The sequence below is a fragment of the Mercenaria mercenaria genome, chromosome 8 (assembly GCF_021730395.1).
Source record: "Mercenaria mercenaria strain notata chromosome 8, MADL_Memer_1, whole genome shotgun sequence".
Classification (NCBI taxonomy): domain Eukaryota; kingdom Metazoa; phylum Mollusca; class Bivalvia; order Venerida; family Veneridae; genus Mercenaria; species Mercenaria mercenaria.
In genome coordinates this window covers 43,594,325-43,614,276 of record NC_069368.1, presented here as the reverse complement: position 1 = coordinate 43,614,276, position 19,952 = coordinate 43,594,325, and the positions used below count along the sequence as shown (strand labels likewise).

At 34.9% G+C, this 19,952-nt stretch overlaps 1 protein-coding gene across 1 annotated transcript; it reads left to right on the top strand.

Moving 5' to 3' along the window:
- Positions 1–1,177: 1,177 nt before the first annotated feature.
- LOC128558879 (uncharacterized) lies at positions 1,178–14,117 on the top strand. The gene is made up of 5 exons (XM_053549127.1): positions 1,178–2,245; positions 2,615–2,771; positions 2,961–3,204; positions 13,783–13,897; positions 13,929–14,117. Exons 1-5 carry the CDS (start codon positions 1,178–1,180, stop codon positions 14,115–14,117), a joined length of 1,773 nt encoding a protein of 590 aa, XP_053405102.1.
- The last annotated feature ends 5,835 nt before the right edge of the window (positions 14,118–19,952 follow it).

Sequence of the window (19,952 nt, the reverse complement as noted above, 5' to 3'; positions counted from 1 at the left end):
AATGATATGATAAATTATTGGTAGTTTTATGTTTGTAATAATGAGAGATATAAAAAATCGCTTAAAAACCTTCAGGATGTGCTTTTGATAGTGTTGGTTATTTCCGGGCCCTGGATACGGATATTTAAAACATGCTTACCGTTTCCAAGAACAACAGGAATGATAAATAAAAAATGTACCGGAATCGTCAAGTCATCACATATGAAAACAATACATAAATCGTCGTGAAATATTTTTTATGCAAGAATAGCAACAATACACGTTTGTTTTGTGTATTAACGTCTGCAGAAGCCCTTGGGATATGTTTGTGACCTCGACCTTCGGTCTCGGTACGTCTGCAGAAGCCCTTGGGATATGTTTGTGACCTCGACCTTCGGTCTCGGTCACAAACAATCCCGCGGGCTTCTGCAGACGTTAATACACAAAAAAGTGTATTATCCCTACAGAACTGCACATCAATTAATTAACATCTACCTACATGCCAGTCAATGTTTTGAATGGTTATCGATTTATGTTCCGAATCATCATATGCGAATACCTTAGGCTATATCTGATACATCCTGACTCTGGTCTTTTCAGCGGTGAATAGCAAGCAGAAGGTGAATATTATTTATCTTTTCATTGCTTGGGAAAAATACGAGTCCTTCAGACATTGCAGTATACATTGTACTAGTATGTGGTGTGACTGTAACAGTGCATCCAACTCTTATTTTCGGTGTCGGTCCACGAAATTTTAAGAACTCATTTCCTGTATAGAAAATTCTAACAGGGGAAGTAATTATTAAGCGTACGTTCACTCGAAAATGATTTTCGAAGATACAACGGAAGATTCGTTTGACTGAATTGCTGAACATGTCGATCTAAATTGGATTTGTCGTTATTAAAAGAAAGAAGACTGTGTACGATAACGGATGGTATGATAATGATATCTAAATACAAATAGACATATGTTACATGGATATCTTATCTAATAACTGGTATTAAATGTTTCAAATTCTCAACAACTAAGGCACTTGATTATCGTTGATAAGACCATGTCTTTATCAAATAACCATTTACAAAGTTATAAATCAAGCTTTTAAGATTAAACCTGAAGCCTAATACCGATTTTTCACATAAGTTTCTATTCTACAGTAGTGTACAAACTGTATGCATGTTAAGAACGTAATTTAGCAAAATGGCAAGTATTACAGAATCTGACGAAGTCGTTGAAATGTTTTGTGAAATATGTGACAGAAAAGGTAAACGTGATGTAATTGCGGTAGGATTTTGTGTGGCTTGTGTGACATATTATTGTGATACTTGCTTGGACTATCATGCACAGTTTCTTCCGGACCATATACAACAGGACAGAAACCAAATGCCCAAAGATTTCTATCTTGAAAAATGTGAGCAGCATTCAAAGGAATTAGTAAAGTTCTACTGTCAGTCCTGTGGAAATATAGCCTGCTCAGTTTGTAAAAACACATTCCACAGGGCATGCCAAAGAGTATGCCATTTGTCAAAACTAGCGTGCCAGTTTGAGTTGGGGGAAGAATTCCACATTGTTGATGACTTACTAAATTCAGTTGAAACAGAAGCTGATACTAGTATAGAAATGATGCGTGTAAATATGAAACAAAATATTAAACACGCAAAGGCTGCTTTACTAGAACAGAAAAAGGTGATCTTGACCTTATTTGATGATTTTGAAAAGGAAATCAACAAGCACGAAAATGATTTTAAATCTGATGTTGAAAAGGAAATGAAGAAACTTGACCAAATTAAAAGAAACATTCAGACAATAAAATCAGATATTGACAATAAAAAACTGGCAGCTGAAAGGTGCAAGCTATTTCTTGCAACAAAGGCAGCTGAACGTCAAATAAAGCATATCAAAGAATGTCTGAATGCTGCCAAGCCATTTGTGGAGAGTACAAATGTTACAAAGTACACCTATGAACCTACAAAGAAAGAGATTGGTCCTGCAGACTTAGGAAAAGTAATTATTTTAAATCGACATCAAACATCCGTGTCATATCCTGAAACAAGCAGTTTTATCAGTGCAGACAAACAGAGAACCGTTTTCAGAGACAGTAGTGCAAGTTCAGACAATAAGTCATCTACGCAAACTGTCAATAGCTCAAGAAGTGGGGAACATCACTCTTCTGACAATGTTAGTCTTGTTACTGTAAAGACACAAATTTGTTCCGACAGAATCGAGACTGAAAATCCAGAGAAACAGCGTGTAAATGAAATTTTAAAGGTAGGCATTTCTTCAAAACGGCAGCATTGCAACTCAAAAAAGCAGTATCTAGACGCATTCACGACCGGGAGACCTGAACAATATAAGATGATAGATGCACATCTTCTAAAGTCCAAAAGGATAGAAACTAAAAGACCAAATATTAGAACGGACATTTTTTGCATTTTATGCAGCTTTTTACTGTTACCAATAACTCATATATTAGTACTACTTCCCACTTCCTCCAAAAATGGAATTCAGGATAGAGAAAATTTCTTCAAGCTTCACTTTGAACCAAAGTGCATTGGTCCCTTTTCGACTGATCATCTTTTTATTTTGGACAGTGAATACTTTTATACATTGAACTTAGTACATCATCAACTGAAACAGTTACTACCGTTGAAGAACACAGTATCACCTGGTGTTGTCAAACTGAACGATAACATGCTGGCAATGGTATTTCCTTTCGGCCAAATTCGCTTTGTTGAAGTATCAGTATCATCAATTAAAAACCTAAAACTGGAGTACATTAAAACATTGGCAATTGGTAATAACTGCACAGACCTTGTATACGCTAAATCTAGACTGTTTGCTCTCTGCAGTGATAAGAACAGAATAGAAAACTTAGATATAGACGGGAATTTTCTACCAAGTTGGCCTCTACATAACAAAATTCTAAATCCTTCAAAAATTGCAGTTAGCCCTGACTACAATTTCATATATATTTCTGATACAGAATCAAATACGGTGTTTCGTCTAACAATAAAAGGAATTCTTAAAGCTTCATACAAGCATAAAAGACTAATTGGTCCGACTGGGATGACATTTGATACTGCTGGAAACATATATGTGACTGGGTTTCACTCTCATAATGTTTTCATGATAGATGCTGATCTTACTGATGGGTATGAATATTTCAACAAAGACGACGGTTTAAACCATCCAAGCAGTATTGCGTATGACAAAATTGAGAAAACACTGTATGTTGGCTCACTTGGTAGTAAAACAATACAGGTGTTGAAAATCGATTAAGTCAATATTTCTTAATTTATATTTTTGACACATGCGTGGAATTATTACAGTTTCATTCTTTGTTTGTCAGATTAATTAGTTTGTTTTTGGTCTAATCCCAGTTTTCAACAGTATTTCGGTTATGTAACGACGGGCAGTGAACCTAACCAGTGTTTCTTGACGACACTGTACCAGTACAAACCTGTTCTCCGCAAGTAACTGCCAACATGAATCTGAGGCGGAGAACGAATGTTTTTTTATTAAACCTGCGTCTTGTTTGTCAGATTTGACAGTAGCATAAAACTTTGTTCGATGTTGTGACATTTATACATACGGAAGATTATGACAGTTCCAAAAGCTTAAATGTCACATTAATTTCTGTATGTACCAGATTGCGACAATTTACATCAATTGTGTGTATAGAGTGGTGTGTGACAAGAACTTAAATTGTATGTGTCAGGTTGTTACAATAGCATTAACTGTGTGTTTGCCAGGTTATGACAATACTGCATATATTGTGTATATGCCAGGTTACGGCTAAAGCTCAAATTGTTTGTCAGATTGATTTATTAATTGTATGTAAAATGTAATAATAGCTTAATCTGTATGTGTCAAAGTAACATAAATTGTGTGCGTGCGTGCGGGCTGGCATATGTGTCTACGTGCGTGCGTGCGCTTCTGTGAGAGCCAGATTGTTGCAGTTGCGTATTTTTATCAGCTTGTTACAATTAAATAAATAAATGTTTGTCTGCGCAAGATTATGACAATAGCACAGATTTTGAGTGCGTCACTCTGTGCTAATTTCATAAGAGAATAATTTAATCTAAAATACTGAAAATTGCAGGAAAGGTAGGCTAGATCATTACGACTGCGTCAACTGTGAATTGCAAGTAAAAAAGTAACACATGGTTACATGTTTCATTGTAAAAATACTTATAACAGAAAAATGGCTCCAAAATGAGACAAGGAATTGCAGCAATGGTGTGCAACTGTAATTTTTCTAAAATGAAATGTTGACGAAACTAAGCTAAGGTGAGACCGCTTAATGAATTCACACCTGAAAAACTTTAAACATTACAAAGGGTGAACAAAGGGAAGTCTAAAATTAGTGACTCGGAATCTTATTCTCTGAAAGACGTTCTATTACCTTTTGTGTTGCACAATTACTACTTTAAAGAACACTTTTTGTGCAAAATAGTATCAAAAATATATTTTATAAAGATAGATATATCTACATAAATTAAGCAGCGTGACAAGATTTTGTTGATGTAATTCAATGTAAAGTGAAATATTATTTGTGTCAATTTGATTCTCATAAAGTTTATACGTCTGTTTGCATGAAAGTATGCAACTGAAAACAAATTGCATGTCTAACATATTCTTGAACCGATTGTGTATTCAGAAAACTTGCAAAATAAAGAAATCGTTTAAATATATTAAATGTGTTCTTGGATACTTTACAGGCCATTCATACCCCATAAAATTTGACTATATACTTATCATCAGACATAGTAGCATTTCATATGTATGTCCTTCCTACTGATGTCATTACGCTCACACATAAAAAGTAAACAATTGTATTCTACTTAGTAAAGTTGTATGCAGTCAAACTTGTTAGACAGAGCGCCTCCTAATAATTACAAACTGTATAACCTGTCTCCAATGGTCTCCATTATCTAAAAACTTCAGTAATACCTTACATGAGAGGCCATCTTTAGGACGATTGTATACACAGGTTTGATTATAACTATGCTATGTTGATACTAACATACTATACTATTTATTATTATGTCCCACTCCCTTCAAAGGAGACAGTGTATATTGTTTTACCTAGGTTAGTCAGTCCCCACATTTGTTTGTAATCAATAGCTTGAAATAGAGAAACTATGTACGGTGATTTCTGTGGTCTGTAGATGACCCATATTGCTTGAGGGACTAGCAGGTAAAAGGTCAAGGTTATAGTGATCTTGAAACTGAAAACACTTTCTGATCAACAACTGGTAACGTTTTGCCCAACAGTTGTCAAACTTTGTATGATGGTCGCCTGTGGTCAGTAAGTGACCCCAATTATTTTTAATCAGATGGCCAATGTTCGGTGATCTAAGTAACTTCGAAAACAGTTTCCATTATGGGAAAAGAATTGAATAAGGTTCAATTTGGCTTATGGTTGTCACACTTGGAAAGGATGACTGCTTCGGGTTAATTGGTGACCTTTTTGTTTAGGAATTCAAAGTCAGATATTTAAAACAGTGACTGATTAATAGTTTGAGAATAAACGGTCCCACATCCAGCCAAATTCATAGCTCAGTTGTCCATTATGATGATCATAATATTATATAGTGAAAAGACATTGTTACAGCATACTTAAATATACTCAATTGCCTCGGACAGGCTATCATGGGGCTATATTCTGAGACAGAATTTAAAGAATAGATGGGATATGATTTTGTCATCCACTTGTAATTGCCTATAATGCCACAAACTTCCAATCTCAGAATCCTACATACAAACGGTAATTGATAAAGTAATTTCAAATCCGGTTTTAAGAAAATACGTGTTAGTGATGTTCCGATTGTCGCCGATGTTCGATTAATCGTCGCCAAGGTTTCAAAGTCGGCGACATCGATTCTGACCAAAAAGAATCGATTCTAGTCGCTGATTTTGTTACAAAATAAAATCCCGCTTTCAGGACTTTTTCAGATACTTCTCGCTGTTTAGCTTAAATACTTTTGTTCTTTCATAATCTTTGGGTTAGTATTTCAAAATATCTGCTCTTGAAAATGGAGAATGCTATCAGGCCAGCTGTCATGATCGTAACAATAATAAAATTTTGTTTCCATGGCAGTAAAAAGATCAGACGCCTTGAAATATTTTGGGTTCTACATGAAGCCTGAATGCCGAGTGTTGGCTCCTTTTAAGGAAAACCTTGATACTATTAGTCTAAGAGCTGTTGGCAAAATATGCTTTAAAGCGTACATTAACAAAGTATCCCGCCCACTTTTTTCTAACTGGAAATATTTTTCAGATTTTATTTGACAAGCTTTTATTATTCTTCCAATTCAAAATAGCGGATTTACTTTAAAAAAAAAGATGATAAACTAATTCCAGACCTGCCAGCAATGTCCCCAGCATATATTCCATATCAAATCTGGCAGTGCATCTAGCTTGACTTGAATCCCAGGCCTTGAGTCATAGAGAAAAGATGAATTCTAGTTACTTTTGCATTTAGTCCAATAGTTCCTCCCAGACTGCAGTTTGGACATATTTGTTCGAACCTTTGAACAGCCGGTTTAAGCTATCGGTTGGTTAACTTTTAAGGCGATATGTTGACATTTTAGAAGAATTTGAAAAACAAATATTTGAGTTAAGGACTGCCTTTATAGTGAAATAAAAAAAAATCCATCAAGACAAATATTTTAATCAAGATCTAACCAACAGATAGGTTAACAGCCGATTCACACAACTGGGCCATAATTGCCCAACAGCTGCTGAAGGTTGTACAGTACAGCAGCTGTGTCACAGAATTCTTCATAAAAAGTAATAAAAGTAGTCATACAATAATCTGAAAGGCTTGAGAAAGGTTTGCTGTTACTACCATATTGCCACATTACAAAAGTCTATATTGATCTTTCGGTTCCGATTCTTTCGATTAATCGAATCGCAGAAAGATCAGAATCGGACCGATCAATCGATTTTGATTCAGCTGTCCGATTCTCATCACTAATATGTGTATCAAAGACTAAACTACATAATACATTATGATGTATAATGATTGCTACCTTTCAAAATGGAACTGACTCCAACACTAATTATTGGTACGTATTGAATTACATAATAGTTTATTTCCTCTGCATTTGATGTCATCTATTGCTATTTACTTTCAGATCATAATGCTGAAAAAAAAGAAAAGATAATCCAAAGTGTTTCTACTTGTACTTGTTGTTTTAGAAATAATATATCTAATTATGTGATTTGTCGTTGAATAAAACCATCGTAAGGAATTATATCACGAGGGCGCATTTGAACGATAAACAATGATTTTATTCAAGAGCAAATCACAACATGAGATATATACTCGGCGTCATTGAAAAGTTACCACTTAATATATACCTCTTTACTTGTTCATACAATATCTACGTCACTTTTTTACTTCTCAAAAAAACGGACAATTTTCCAGCTAAACTCTACGTTACGCTTTGTGTAAGTCTGACGATTTAATGCGTCATAATCTTAAGGTACGTCATAGATCATTCACGTAATAATATCATAGGAAAGGAAATTTTAAATCTTTTAAAAACATATTAATTTCATTCGCGTCCGCTTCCAGCTAAAATAGGGATATGCTGAAAACCTTACAGAAACAATGAAAATGACGCCAAGAAATGACTCCCACTGAAAAGGTGCCGTTAGTGGCCAAGTTTGACAGCGCACCAAACAAATGTGCCTTAAATAAGAGCCAAACCAAAAACTGGAATAAATCAGAAATGTCCTCAAATTTCTTCCGAAAATTTTTCATAGATCTATCTAAAAAAAATTTAAAGGTCGCACTGCACCTTAAGCAGCGTGACTAGATTTTGTTGATGTAAATCAATATAAATTGAAATATTATTTTCGTCGGTTTGATTCACATAAAGGTTTTAAGTCTGTTCGCATGAAAGTATGTAATTAGAAAAAAATGTTTGTCTACCATATTCTTGAGCTAATTGTGTATTCAGAAGAATTCCAAAATAAAGAAATAGTTGAAAATATAATGTAATACTTCAGGGTACTGTGACCTACTCAGTGGGATTGTAAGCTTAACTGTAATTATACTAAATGGTTTCAGGCTATTTTAAATAATTCTTGATCTAGTTTGATCTTGAAACTTTTGATTTAGCCCAGGTTCACCTACGTTATAAATTTAATAAGCAGCAATTCTTGTTTAATCACTAAAGTGTCATTGACTAATGCGGCTATGTATCTTTTTAAAAAATACTTCTTGTTTACTGTAAGATGACACTTGACATTATATAACAGGATTTGTATGTAATTATTATACCTTTGTTCGTGGGCAATCAATTTGGTGTGTTCGTTGTATTAATGCAGATTTACTAAGGATTAAAGACAATTTAACTCATTCAGTCCCGACGCTGTGCACATTTTGTGATACGTGTTTGCGTGTGTATGTGCATGCGTTTGTGTGGTGCGTGCGCGAAAGCATTTCTGCCTACTTTACTACATCAAATGTCAACCGTATAATATTTGATTTGTACTCTTGGCGATATTGTGTGCTCCATCCTTTTCAAGCATTTGCAAACATTACTAGTAGTTTAAATGCTCGATTACCAAATTGTTTCGCCTTTATTGGACACCGTGGCCCATACATTTTGATTTGTGAATATGACCGTTTGTGATGTATAGTTCATATTTGACTAGCATATTAAATAAACCGTGTATATAGATGAATGTTGAGTCAGAGACACTGTTAGCATATATCGTTTCAGTATTTGCACATTATTTAATTTGTCATTTAACTGAGGTGTAAAATCTAGATTGTGCAGCTACTTTTGAAAGTGAAATATATTGATTCAACCATTAACTTATAAAGTCATTAAATGTTAAGAATGACCGTGTCAACATCAAAAATAAAAATAGATTATATGAAATCAGCTGACAGACTCTCATGTATAAAATATTTCAGATAATGGCCATATATGTGCGTATATCACAAAATTCAACCGATTGTCCACATTATTTTTGTTGATTTTAGCCCCCACTATATTCCATTATTTGTTTTGCTCTCCCTCTCTTATAGTCTTAGTCTGTGTGGTTATTAATCATGCGCATAGTTAAGGGAACATTGCCTTTCCTATTTAGTAATAAGATATTTATCATTTTGTGGTGATAGTTCTATATAGATGTCATGCAATCATACTGGGAAATAGCCTTATGTCATACCTCATTTAGACAGAACATGCAGATATTCAAACTCTCATAATTGTATAACTTAATTTTATTTTGTAAAGTATCGATTATAGCCTGAAACGAACCGGTTAAAAGCAAAGCAAGATTATCAGATTTAGAAACTGTCAAGAGAACTTGATTTCGATCTATGCTTTCCGAATATAAAACAAAACTTATCGAACTTTCAGTGACACGTGCAAAGTCCTGAAACAATTGCAGTATCGTTCTCGACAATATTTACATATATCGTTCATATATCATCTAACCGAACAATTAGTCTTTCTACATTTTTGATGTGAAAAGTCGTCTACTCTTAGAGATACAGCGTGTAAAACCTTTAGTTTAGTTCACATTTTGTCATAAAAGTGCTTTTTTCCAAAAAAATGGTTCTCAAAACGAACATTCAAGTATATTTTATGAATAACAATCCTTAAAAAGTTACAGACTTGCTTTCAAGGCAGTAAAAATATTTTAAAACATACCGAGCTCGTTAGTAATTACAGCTCTACTAGATACTTATCTCCCCTATATGGTAAAGCCCAAGTGTTTTTTCCTGTATAAAATACTTGTGATACTTTTACATATATAAAAGATAACAGCTATGAATAAATAGTACTTGTACTTAGGGTCAGTGTTGTTATTTCTAGTCTTTTGAGTTCATGGACTTTATTTTTGTAAAATTACGGTGATAGAGGGTGTAGAATAAGTCGGACCTAGTCTGCTATTACGTTGCCTGGTTTCATTCTAAAATTCAAAAGGAACTTCTGACTTACAGACTGCCACTACAGCAGCCTTAGTGCCGTCCGGCTGTAAAACTTCTATCCGTACTTAGACTCAGTGTTGTTTCTGATCATTTGGACTCATGAAGCCAGTGCTAATAGGGTAGGGGAGGAGGAGGTGATGAACTGGGTTGATATCTCCGGCTGTGTATATCTTCTTTTTATTTTTCAGAACGCTGTACCTGGTAGATAAAAAAATCAACAGATAAACAAATATCACACCTGTTAATGAAGAAGATGTTTTGATATGACAGTATAATAATTATTCTGGAAACCAAAACCAATCGACAATCATACATGTAAATTTCGATGAGAAAAGGCAATTATTTCTCTACAAATGCTTACCACAATTAATTTTATATGAAAACTGACAAAAATGACTCTCTGAGCGAAACATTTCTGTTCACAACTTGTCTAAAGGTATAAACAATAAACGTCAAAACTACTGTAATAACTGCACGTTAAGTACCACTTAAGCGTTATTTACGATAGCCTTAAATGACCCTTCCTATAATAAGACACGATGAACAAATTGTGTCAAGTTTTCTTCGCTAAGGGTTTTTCGGTCAACAGGATCAACGTGTCCTTCGTTCAAAAACAATTTGTTACTATAATTCATGCTGATAATGCAAAAGACCATGCGGAAAATATATGCGAATAGATTTTAAGGCTTTATTACTTTATTTTCAACTGATTACATCTGTTATGTTAATTGCAACGACATCTACGTGACGTTAATGTCACATACATTATCTGCCTTCTTACATGAAATCAAGAAACAAGCAGTACAAAAACAGTAGTTTCAACGACTTTCATTCTGTGTTCTTTGCCTAGCCTTTGAAAAGCCGGATAAAACTGTGTCGCAGCAAATGTCTCCGCGTCCGACTTTATTTAATGCGACTTTTGTTTTCATGTCAGTTAAAAAACTGATAAAACATAAGTGATGTGACTGACGAATGACCTCAACAAAATATTTGTTGTCTTCTACGAATTCTCTCCGGGTACCAAATATATTTATCATGGCTATATATAAATTCTTTCAAATACACCAAGCTTATAGACATGATATTAAAACTGTTCTCAACAATTTGGTGTATATTTTGTAAACTCCAGTGGTGTGGGGTAACAAAATACATTTAGCTCTTCTAGCTTCTTTAAGGCACCATAACTATTACAACTCTCCTTTCATTAGCAGTGAAGTTAGGCACCCACCACATACTGACTACAGCCTCCAATTGTTTTAGTGCCACCGGCCGTCCTAGAGTGCTGCCATACTGTGTTGTTTTGTCCTACTTGTCCGTTGGCTTTGTTTTTTACTTTGTGTGTTTGCGTGCGTGCGTGCGTGTTCCATGTTTTCACAATCTAGGGAAACGGTATTTATGGAGCGTGGCTTTCCCTCCACTTATCTTTGCTTTTTTTCTTTTGCCACAACACTCCAACCCATTTCTCTACCCAAAACCCATTTCTTACATCTTGAATATAATTACAATGTACCTGTTGTTGGATTTTAGAAGCAACCCGTCTTCTATATCTTTCCACTAAACTTTCTATTTGTTGCGGGCCTTCTTTGCGATGCACGGCTCAGTTTGTATACCTTTTAATTCCATGCGGAGTTACGTTACAGCTTCCTTTCAAGAAATAATAACTTTTCTTTCACAAGGAATATTCAGATTTTCACATCAAATATAAATAAAAATTATTATTTGATCAGCTTTATTTAAACCATAAAGGCTCTTTTACCACTTAAATATTTTAGCAATTACGTAAAAACAGACTATTAGTGTTGGCGAAGTTGGATGGCGTGTGACTCGCGAAAAGGGCAACGATAGGTTTAGGACTGCATGACAGCTGGCCATTAAGTGTTATAATGACCCTGAACTTTAGTAACATATTTACTTGTATTAATTGACAGGTACATTGAGGTTTTGTGAATTAAACACTATTGTTGTTCTTGTCCTTATACAAGCAAAATTACATGTATAAATATATATATCTTTTCTTTTTTACAGCGGAAGCTCGGCTGTCAAATACATGCATCTTGAAAATGATATATGCTATTTATACAGACCTTTTAATAAGTGTGTCTGATTTTGACGTATTCTCAGGAAACGAAAATATTTCAAGAAATAAAGTCATCTTGACTGTGTGCTCAGACCTCGATCTTTGCCCCTAACAACCCCAAGTGGTGCTTAGTCCTCCTGTAAAGTTTAATCTTGCTTTAATAATTTCTGACTTAGAGTTTCTTAAGTTTGAAAGCCGTTGCTTCTATACTTTTTGACTAAGAGTCCAGACACCATTTTCAGTCTCAGTTTCACTGTGACATTGACCTTAGACCTATTGACCCGAATCACTAAAATACCCTCCACAAGTGGTGCGTAGTCATCCTGTTGTCTCTCAAGAAATAATCAGTTTAGACTGTATAACCTTTTTTTCCTAAAAAGATCATTTTCAGTGAGTAAATCGTAATTGATGAGTTTGCTTCACCGTAGTGTTTGATATAGTCATTGGATTTCTGCTGAAAACGTCCGCGATTATTAAATGCAGTTGTAATTCTATTGGATTAAGCATAAGCATAGGCACTTAGACTAGTTTGATTATTGCTTTACTAATCCCACTAGTAGGTAGGGTTGTAATATCTTCACTATAAAATACAGAGTGGTAATTCAATTTAATATCGAATGATTTTTGTTGTTGCTTTCCTTTTTAATGAAAGTCTGACAAAAGCATCTGTTGAAATGAAGCAACGGAAAATCATACACAGACGAAATTAAATATATCCTACTTTTGCTTTTTGTTTTAGGAATAATATAGCTCTATCTTATTTTGTGATTTGTCGTTGAATAAAACCATTCTTTGGAGTTCAGATGGGAAGGAATTATACTACGAGGGCGCATCTGAACGACAATGACAAAGAGCAAAACACAACATGAGATATATTATTTCGATTCTAACACGTTACCAAGGATTCGTAAGTACATCCTTGACGACATCCTTCAAATATTTACCTGTTTCCTGTTGATTTATTTTCCAGCGCGCCGCGCCCTTTGACAATATGACGTAATAATTGTAACGTCATAATAACATACAGTTTTCAGCCTTCTTTGTTTAATCATAATCATACATTTAATAAAAGGTGAGGGATACCGGTATTGTTTCTGTTGAAATTAGAAGAATTATAACTCCTTGTCAACTACCCTGACATAGAGATAGAACATCAAATTCTCAAGGAGAGAATAGAAAGTAATTTGAAGTTCGTCAAATAACTCTTCCCCCACCCCCACCACAAAACACCCACCCCCACAAAAAATACAAATGTGAATTTTGTTAAAGTTTTGTTTTAATCAATGATTGAAATTGCGAGATTTATTTATAGAATGACTATTCTAGGCTAAGGTGTAGTTATCTATCAAGTCTAGAATCTACTTAGAAACATAGATATCTACTTGTTTACTTCCCTTGCACGAATCGGCTTTGAACACAATATATTTATTTTTTATTCTAACACGAACTATTTTATTTCCTATTAATTATTTCTAATTAAGACTCTACTCTACGGGTTCATAAATTTCCTGATTTTGTAAACTTGATTAAACGATCAGGATCCAGTCATATCTAGTAGAATAACTTGTATTTCATGGAAATATTGTGTGAATCACTTCTAGTGGAAGTATTAAGTAGAACGTGTGGAAATTAATTGTAGTTCAACCGAAACCAATTGTTTCTAAGTGGTTGTAAGTGTACGCAATCACACATGTTGAGGAATATTAAATTTATAAAGAGAAGATATTACAGTATATCATGTTAGTTCTGTTCTGTTCTTTGCAGAAGTATGTCTAACTACGTAGGCGGGAGGAAACAACCAAGTTTTGGGTCCAGTCAGGGAGCGTCGCCTGAAAAGGGAGCCATAAGTTCTGATGTAAGAGAAAGTCCTGCGAATGAAGTAATAGAATATTAAAAAACTAATTCAACAGATGTTTCAGTCTCTAAAGATTCTACTGGAAATAAAGATTATAGCTGTGACGCTTGCAGCAATGTGGGAGAATATGTTGAAGCTCGTGGATTTTGTAATGACTGCAAGGAATATCTCTGTGATGCGTGCTTTCTTAGCCATTCTAAGAGCAAGTTGTCAGAACATCACACCCTTATTGACAAAGACGTAATGCCAAGACACTGCGATCCTTGTCATACGGCCGGGGGATGCTGCAGAGGCAATAGGCTACTGTCAGGATTGCAAAGAATATTTGTGTGATAGCTGTCGCAGGAGTCATTCGAGGAGTAAGCTATCTACGCATCATAAACTGGTGGAAAGATCTGAATGTCCTGTTTCACCATCTATTGCTAAAATGACTGTTAGTAAAAGAAAAACCGGTGATATGAAGTGTAAGGAAGAGTACACTTATGTCCGCGATATCAATATCAAGGCAGACACAGACAAAAACGACTGTTTCATTACAGACATGGCGCTGATTTCGACCACTGAACTGGCTTTGTGCGATTTCGAAAACAAAGCTTTGAAGTTTGTTGATATTGAGCAAAATAACATTAAGAAAGTTTCAAGATTAAAAGTTAGACCTCTTGGAATTGCATTGATACCTAACAATCAGATAGCTGTTGCGACAGACCAGAAAGTAATAGTGTTTCTTTCAATACTTAAAAAGCCAACCGTTCTTCGAACTTTGAATAAAGAAGGGGATTGTGTAAACTTGGAACTTGTAAATGAAAAACTGTATGTGTCCTTCCGCGTAAGTAACTCGGAATTTGCGAACATTCAGATAATTCAGCCGACAGGCGCAAAAGTTAGGAATATCAGTCTGAATTCAGAAGTACGAAGACATTGCAATTCGCCTCGCTATATCGCAGTAAGTCATGATGAGAGTGTTATTTACGTGTCTGACTACAATACGGACAAAGTTATGTCTGTTGGCGCTGATGGATGCTTGAAATCCATGTATCGTGGTGAGCTTCAAAAACCGCGTGATATCAAAATTTCTCCATTTGGATCAGTATACGTTTGTAACACCTACCAGCACATAGTGTACAAGATGACACCAGACCTGAAAAAAGCTACGCTAATATTAGGACCAGGAGATGGCATGTTCTACCCGCAGACAATGTGTTTTAATACTGACAAACAACATCTCTATATCAGCAGTGGAGTAGCGAAAAGCAAAATTGCACAAACATGTACAAAATATGCAAACTGCATCAAAGTATTTGACTGGAAATAAATGAGTTTTCCCTCAAAAAAGGCGGGTATGATAGTGTCTCAAATAAGCTACAAGCTCTTATTCGATCGATCTAATTTATCATGACTTGCTCTTGCTTTTCGTTCCGGTAAGATCTTGTTCTCATGACGATATTTCCATAGTGGTAAATCGAGTGTGAAAGTTAGTGCCACGTGACAGTAGCGTGTTGTCAGTATGCTCATTGCTACAATTGCATAGTTGCATAGCGTAATGATAATTCTTGTATTATCCATCTGTTTATATAAACGTATTTTGAGTGAATATGTACCGCTTGGCATTAGTTATAACTTGCTCTTGCTTTTCGTTTCTGTAAGCTCTTATTTGTATTATCTACATAGCGGTTATTGAAACATTTAATAATGACAATATATTACTTTTAAGCTTTTGTAAACGTTTTGATAGTTATTGTAAACATCATAGTTACACGAGTGTTGATTTTATCTTTATATTTTGTACATGCTTGTAAAATTGTAATGAATTTGCTCATTGTACATGTATATCTATATCATACATTCTGTAAATATGTTCTGCTCTCCCTCGAGGAGGAAATAAATGTATCTATGTATTACCATATATGTATGCACTTAAAACTCTTAGTTAGGAAGGTTGAGTACGCCACGCATGTACATACTCGCACATTCTTTAGCCTTTCTCGTTAAGTAGACTCTTTAAAATATCAATATGGAGGACATAATGTGAATATTATACTCTATTATATTTTATATACATGTTTTTAAATAAAAAATGTGGTTTTGATCGGATACACTTTTACATTTTATAAATATGTTGATTTTTGTCTACGCGTTGAACTACTTTAATTATGCGGTAAATATTTGTCATGTGACCAAGGCGGATAACACACGGAAAACTATATTAATCCGCTAAAAATATAAGTCGTCGGTAGCACCAATCTTTATAACGTGAAAATCTCGGATATAGATTTTCTTATCGAGTACATTTGTATTTGCAAAAAAAAATAGTAATCACTCATAATTAAAAATGCCATTAGGGCCCTTTTTCGGCGAACGCCGTCTAAGAACGAATTCGTTACCTATGCCACGTGACTTCAGTTTGCAACTCAAACTACTTGATAACGCATTATAGATAATTTATCAAAATGGAAGATTTATGCAACACTCTGCCTGATTGGACGAGAGTGTCAATTTCTTTCACTCTGTTGATTGTGCTACGCTGAGTGATATGTAGACAAAGCGTTTATCCTAAACGACGCTGTTCACAGTTTTAAAGCTAACTTTGGCTCAGTATATTTAGCAAGAATATTGATATATCTCAAAATGTTAAGTAAGTTTAATAAATTTTGTTACAAAAATGGATAGGGACCAATTTAGCTAAAAATATAAACACGTTTAATGACCTCTTCTCATGAACTGCTTCATGAATCTTCATCAAACTACTGCTGTAATTATTCGTCTAAGGATAAACGAAACAAAATTGCAACCCTACGAAACCTTTGCGAAAAATTAAAAGAGAACCATTTAAATTGTTAAAGTGCGGTGTTTAGTTTTGCAATTTGAAAAATGTTACATGAAAGATGAATGTTAGATGAAAAACTCATAAACTTCTTTCCTTATTACAATTCGCCGACCATCATTTTATAAGATATTTCTTGTCTTATATATTAGTGATATGATGCTAGTCTTGCCAACCCTCTTGTGGTATTTTGTTGATATGCTGCTAGTCTGCCTCAATTATTTTCAAGTGCAAACAGAGTACTATTAAGCGGATCAGTTGGATGTAGAAAATATTTGGCCTTCAACATAATGATTTTTTGATCTCACTTTGTTTTTTTTTTTCTTAAAAAAATTACACAGTTTTGTAAGACCTTTAAAATTTGTTACACAGGTTTGTAAGGTTAAAAAAAAGATTGTTTAGTTTAGAAAATAAACATTTTAACACTTTCTCTGTTTGTTCTCTTGGTTTTATGAATTAACATCTCACATTGGAAGATCCTGCCATGGTTGTCTGTCGAACCTGTGTTCAGTCTAGTCCGTTTGATTTTCTTAGAACCTTGCCAAAGACATGAACAACCCCTATTGATTTTGTTGTCGAGGTCAAAGCGACCTTTAAAGCCTTCGTCTGCTTTTACTAATGATCATACTTCATACATACAGACAGTGAAGACATTATAAACCCACTAAGCGAATGATCTGTCCTCAGTAACTGTGAGACTTGCTGTTCCTCATCTTGACCGCAGGAAGCAAGAGGATGAAGGCATTCGGAAGAGCCTCACACTAGCTATGATCAATGAAGACTATCCTCCGGAATCATGGACTCATGTCTATACAGACGGATCAGCCACATGCGCCGTCAAAGATGGAGGAGCAGGAGTTTTCATTCAATACCCATCTGGCAAGAGAGAAACACTACATGCAGCCACAGGAAAACACTGCAGCAATTACAAGGCAGGGACTGAAGCACTCATGAAGGCCGTCTCAATGGTTGAAGACTCGGCAGAAGAAAGTTCCTCAGTCGTCTTTCTCACAGATGCACTGTCTGTCATGGAGGCTCTAATCAACAATAAAGCTCCGCAGCTAGCCAGCAGAATGCAGAGCCTGAGTATAGCCTGCAAAGTAGCACTTCAGTGGATTCCATCCCACTGTGGACTTGCAGGCAATGAAGAGGCAGACAAACTGGCTAAGCTAGGAGCTCAGTCAGAACAACCAACAGAACCTGTGAGTTACAAGGAGAAAGTCACCATCATTAAGGCACTAACGAGACCAAGGATGGAGGAAGATGCTTTTCATCTCCTTGATCGGTCTGAACAAGTGATGATGGTCAGGCTACGCTCAGGGCACAACAAGCTCAATGCTTACATGTACAAGAAATACAGACTGACATCATCGCCAACTTGTCCATGTGGTGAAGAAGATCAGACTGCGGAGCATATACTTCAGAGATGTAAAAGGCATGACCAGGAGCGAGCTGCGACTTGGCCGATAGATACCTCAATAGCACACTCCCGTGTTCTATAAATAGAACATACAGTAGTTATACCATAATGCAATGCGCGCATTGCGGACAAAGGAGCGTTTTCTATACATAACGAATCATTAACTATCTAAGTAAACTTTGAAGGGAATTAAAAATGTAACATGCCACCTGTATAAAATTGTCGCACGTGTTAACAGAATAAATAACAGAAATGAAAAAATAACTAATTAAAGAAATATATTGGAAATGTAAGGAATATACCAAATATACAGACATATAATTTTAACAAGGCGATTCAAAACGGGCCGACTAAGCAAAAAAAGGAGCACTGTTTAAAATCATGTTGCATGCACATTACCCCATATTCTGCAATAATACTATTAAAATTTTTGCATCAGAAGAACGGTCTACATGTCTTAATAAAAACAAAATACAATATTTACGAATGCGGCACACCGAAGGGCACTTGTGGTTAAAAGAATGTATCAGTACAATAAAAATCACAACTACAATAACTGCATGTATTTCATTTTTAAACAACTGATTCACACAACACAAGACACAAACTTGATGATGATCCCGGATGTCTGCTGTGGTCAGTGTCCGTCAAACATTTCCTTATCAAAATACATATATGCATGCTTTGGTAGAAAATAATATGGTTGCATTAGATTAGCAACATGTTTAATTATATAACATCTAAATATTACTACCAAAAGTCAGATATCTACATGTCACACTAAGTGGTCATTTGTAATAAAACACTACATATGTATATCACGCAGGTGTTAATTGTTTCAACGAATAACTAGATATGTGGCAGAAAATAACAATATGTATGACAGTTTACTTTAAAATATAAATGTAGTTCATCATATTTCGATATTTCAATAAATCTAAATTATGCGATCGTAAGATTTCCTTTTACATTCACAAGTGGATCAACACTTACGGAAGATATTTTTTTACAAAAAAAAAATATTCTTTTAATGTATGACGGTAACCAAGAAGAACAACTTTGATATTTTCTGTTCTGTAAATACATTTTTGTTTTAAATATTAACGCTTTCCATTTGGTATTAATACATTTTTTCTCGAGGTTTTTTTTTCTAATTATTCTTTTTTTAAAACTGAAAGTGTCATAATATGAACAGAATAACTTAATAACATCTTCCATTCATTAACATCGTCCTTTCATACATTGAAGAAAAAGAGGTATGTTATATCTTAACATGGATATAAAAAATAGCTTCTCGGCTAGTTTATTGAAATTAAAAGTGGAAAAATCATTTGTTTGCGATGTGTAGGCTAGAAACCTGATCAAAAATAACCAATATAACGCAAAATCTATGGTTTACTTATGCTATTGTACAATGAATCATTGATTGTTTGTCCGCAAATTGAGTCCTGTGCTATTTTTAGGTAGAAGACCTTATCGGTGACGTCACAGATCCTTACATACGGTAGTGTGCTATCCACCAGAAACTGTATGGAGGCATTGAGGATCTGCGGCAAACCACAAGTTTCATCGAGGCTACTGATCTGACAGTGTAGTCGCGAACGAAAAGAAGAAGAAGAACATACAGACATTGGTTCCCTATTAGGTCTAGAGTTAAGTCAAATATTATGATTTGAGAAACCTTTACTGACTTTGGTCTGGATATGGGTTACTTTTTGGGTTCAATGAGTTAAAGAAAACAGGGAGCATTTAGTGAAATATTGCAAAATTATGAAATCTTTTCTTGCCTGGCTTCTCGATTAAAATGCATACCGGTTCAGCTACGCTTCCCTACAGTC

Coding starts and splice junctions, on each gene's coding strand:
- LOC128558879 (XM_053549127.1), top strand. CDS start 1,178: ATGGCAAGTATTACAGAATCTGACGAAGTCGTTGAAATGTTTTGTGAA. Junction 3,205..13,782: donor GACAAAATTGAGAAAACACT/GTATGTTGGCTC, acceptor TGTTCTTTGCAG/AAGTATGTCTAACTACGTAG. Junction 13,898..13,928: donor GAGAAAGTCCTGCGAATGAA/GTAATAGAATAT, acceptor CTAATTCAACAG/ATGTTTCAGTCTCTAAAGAT.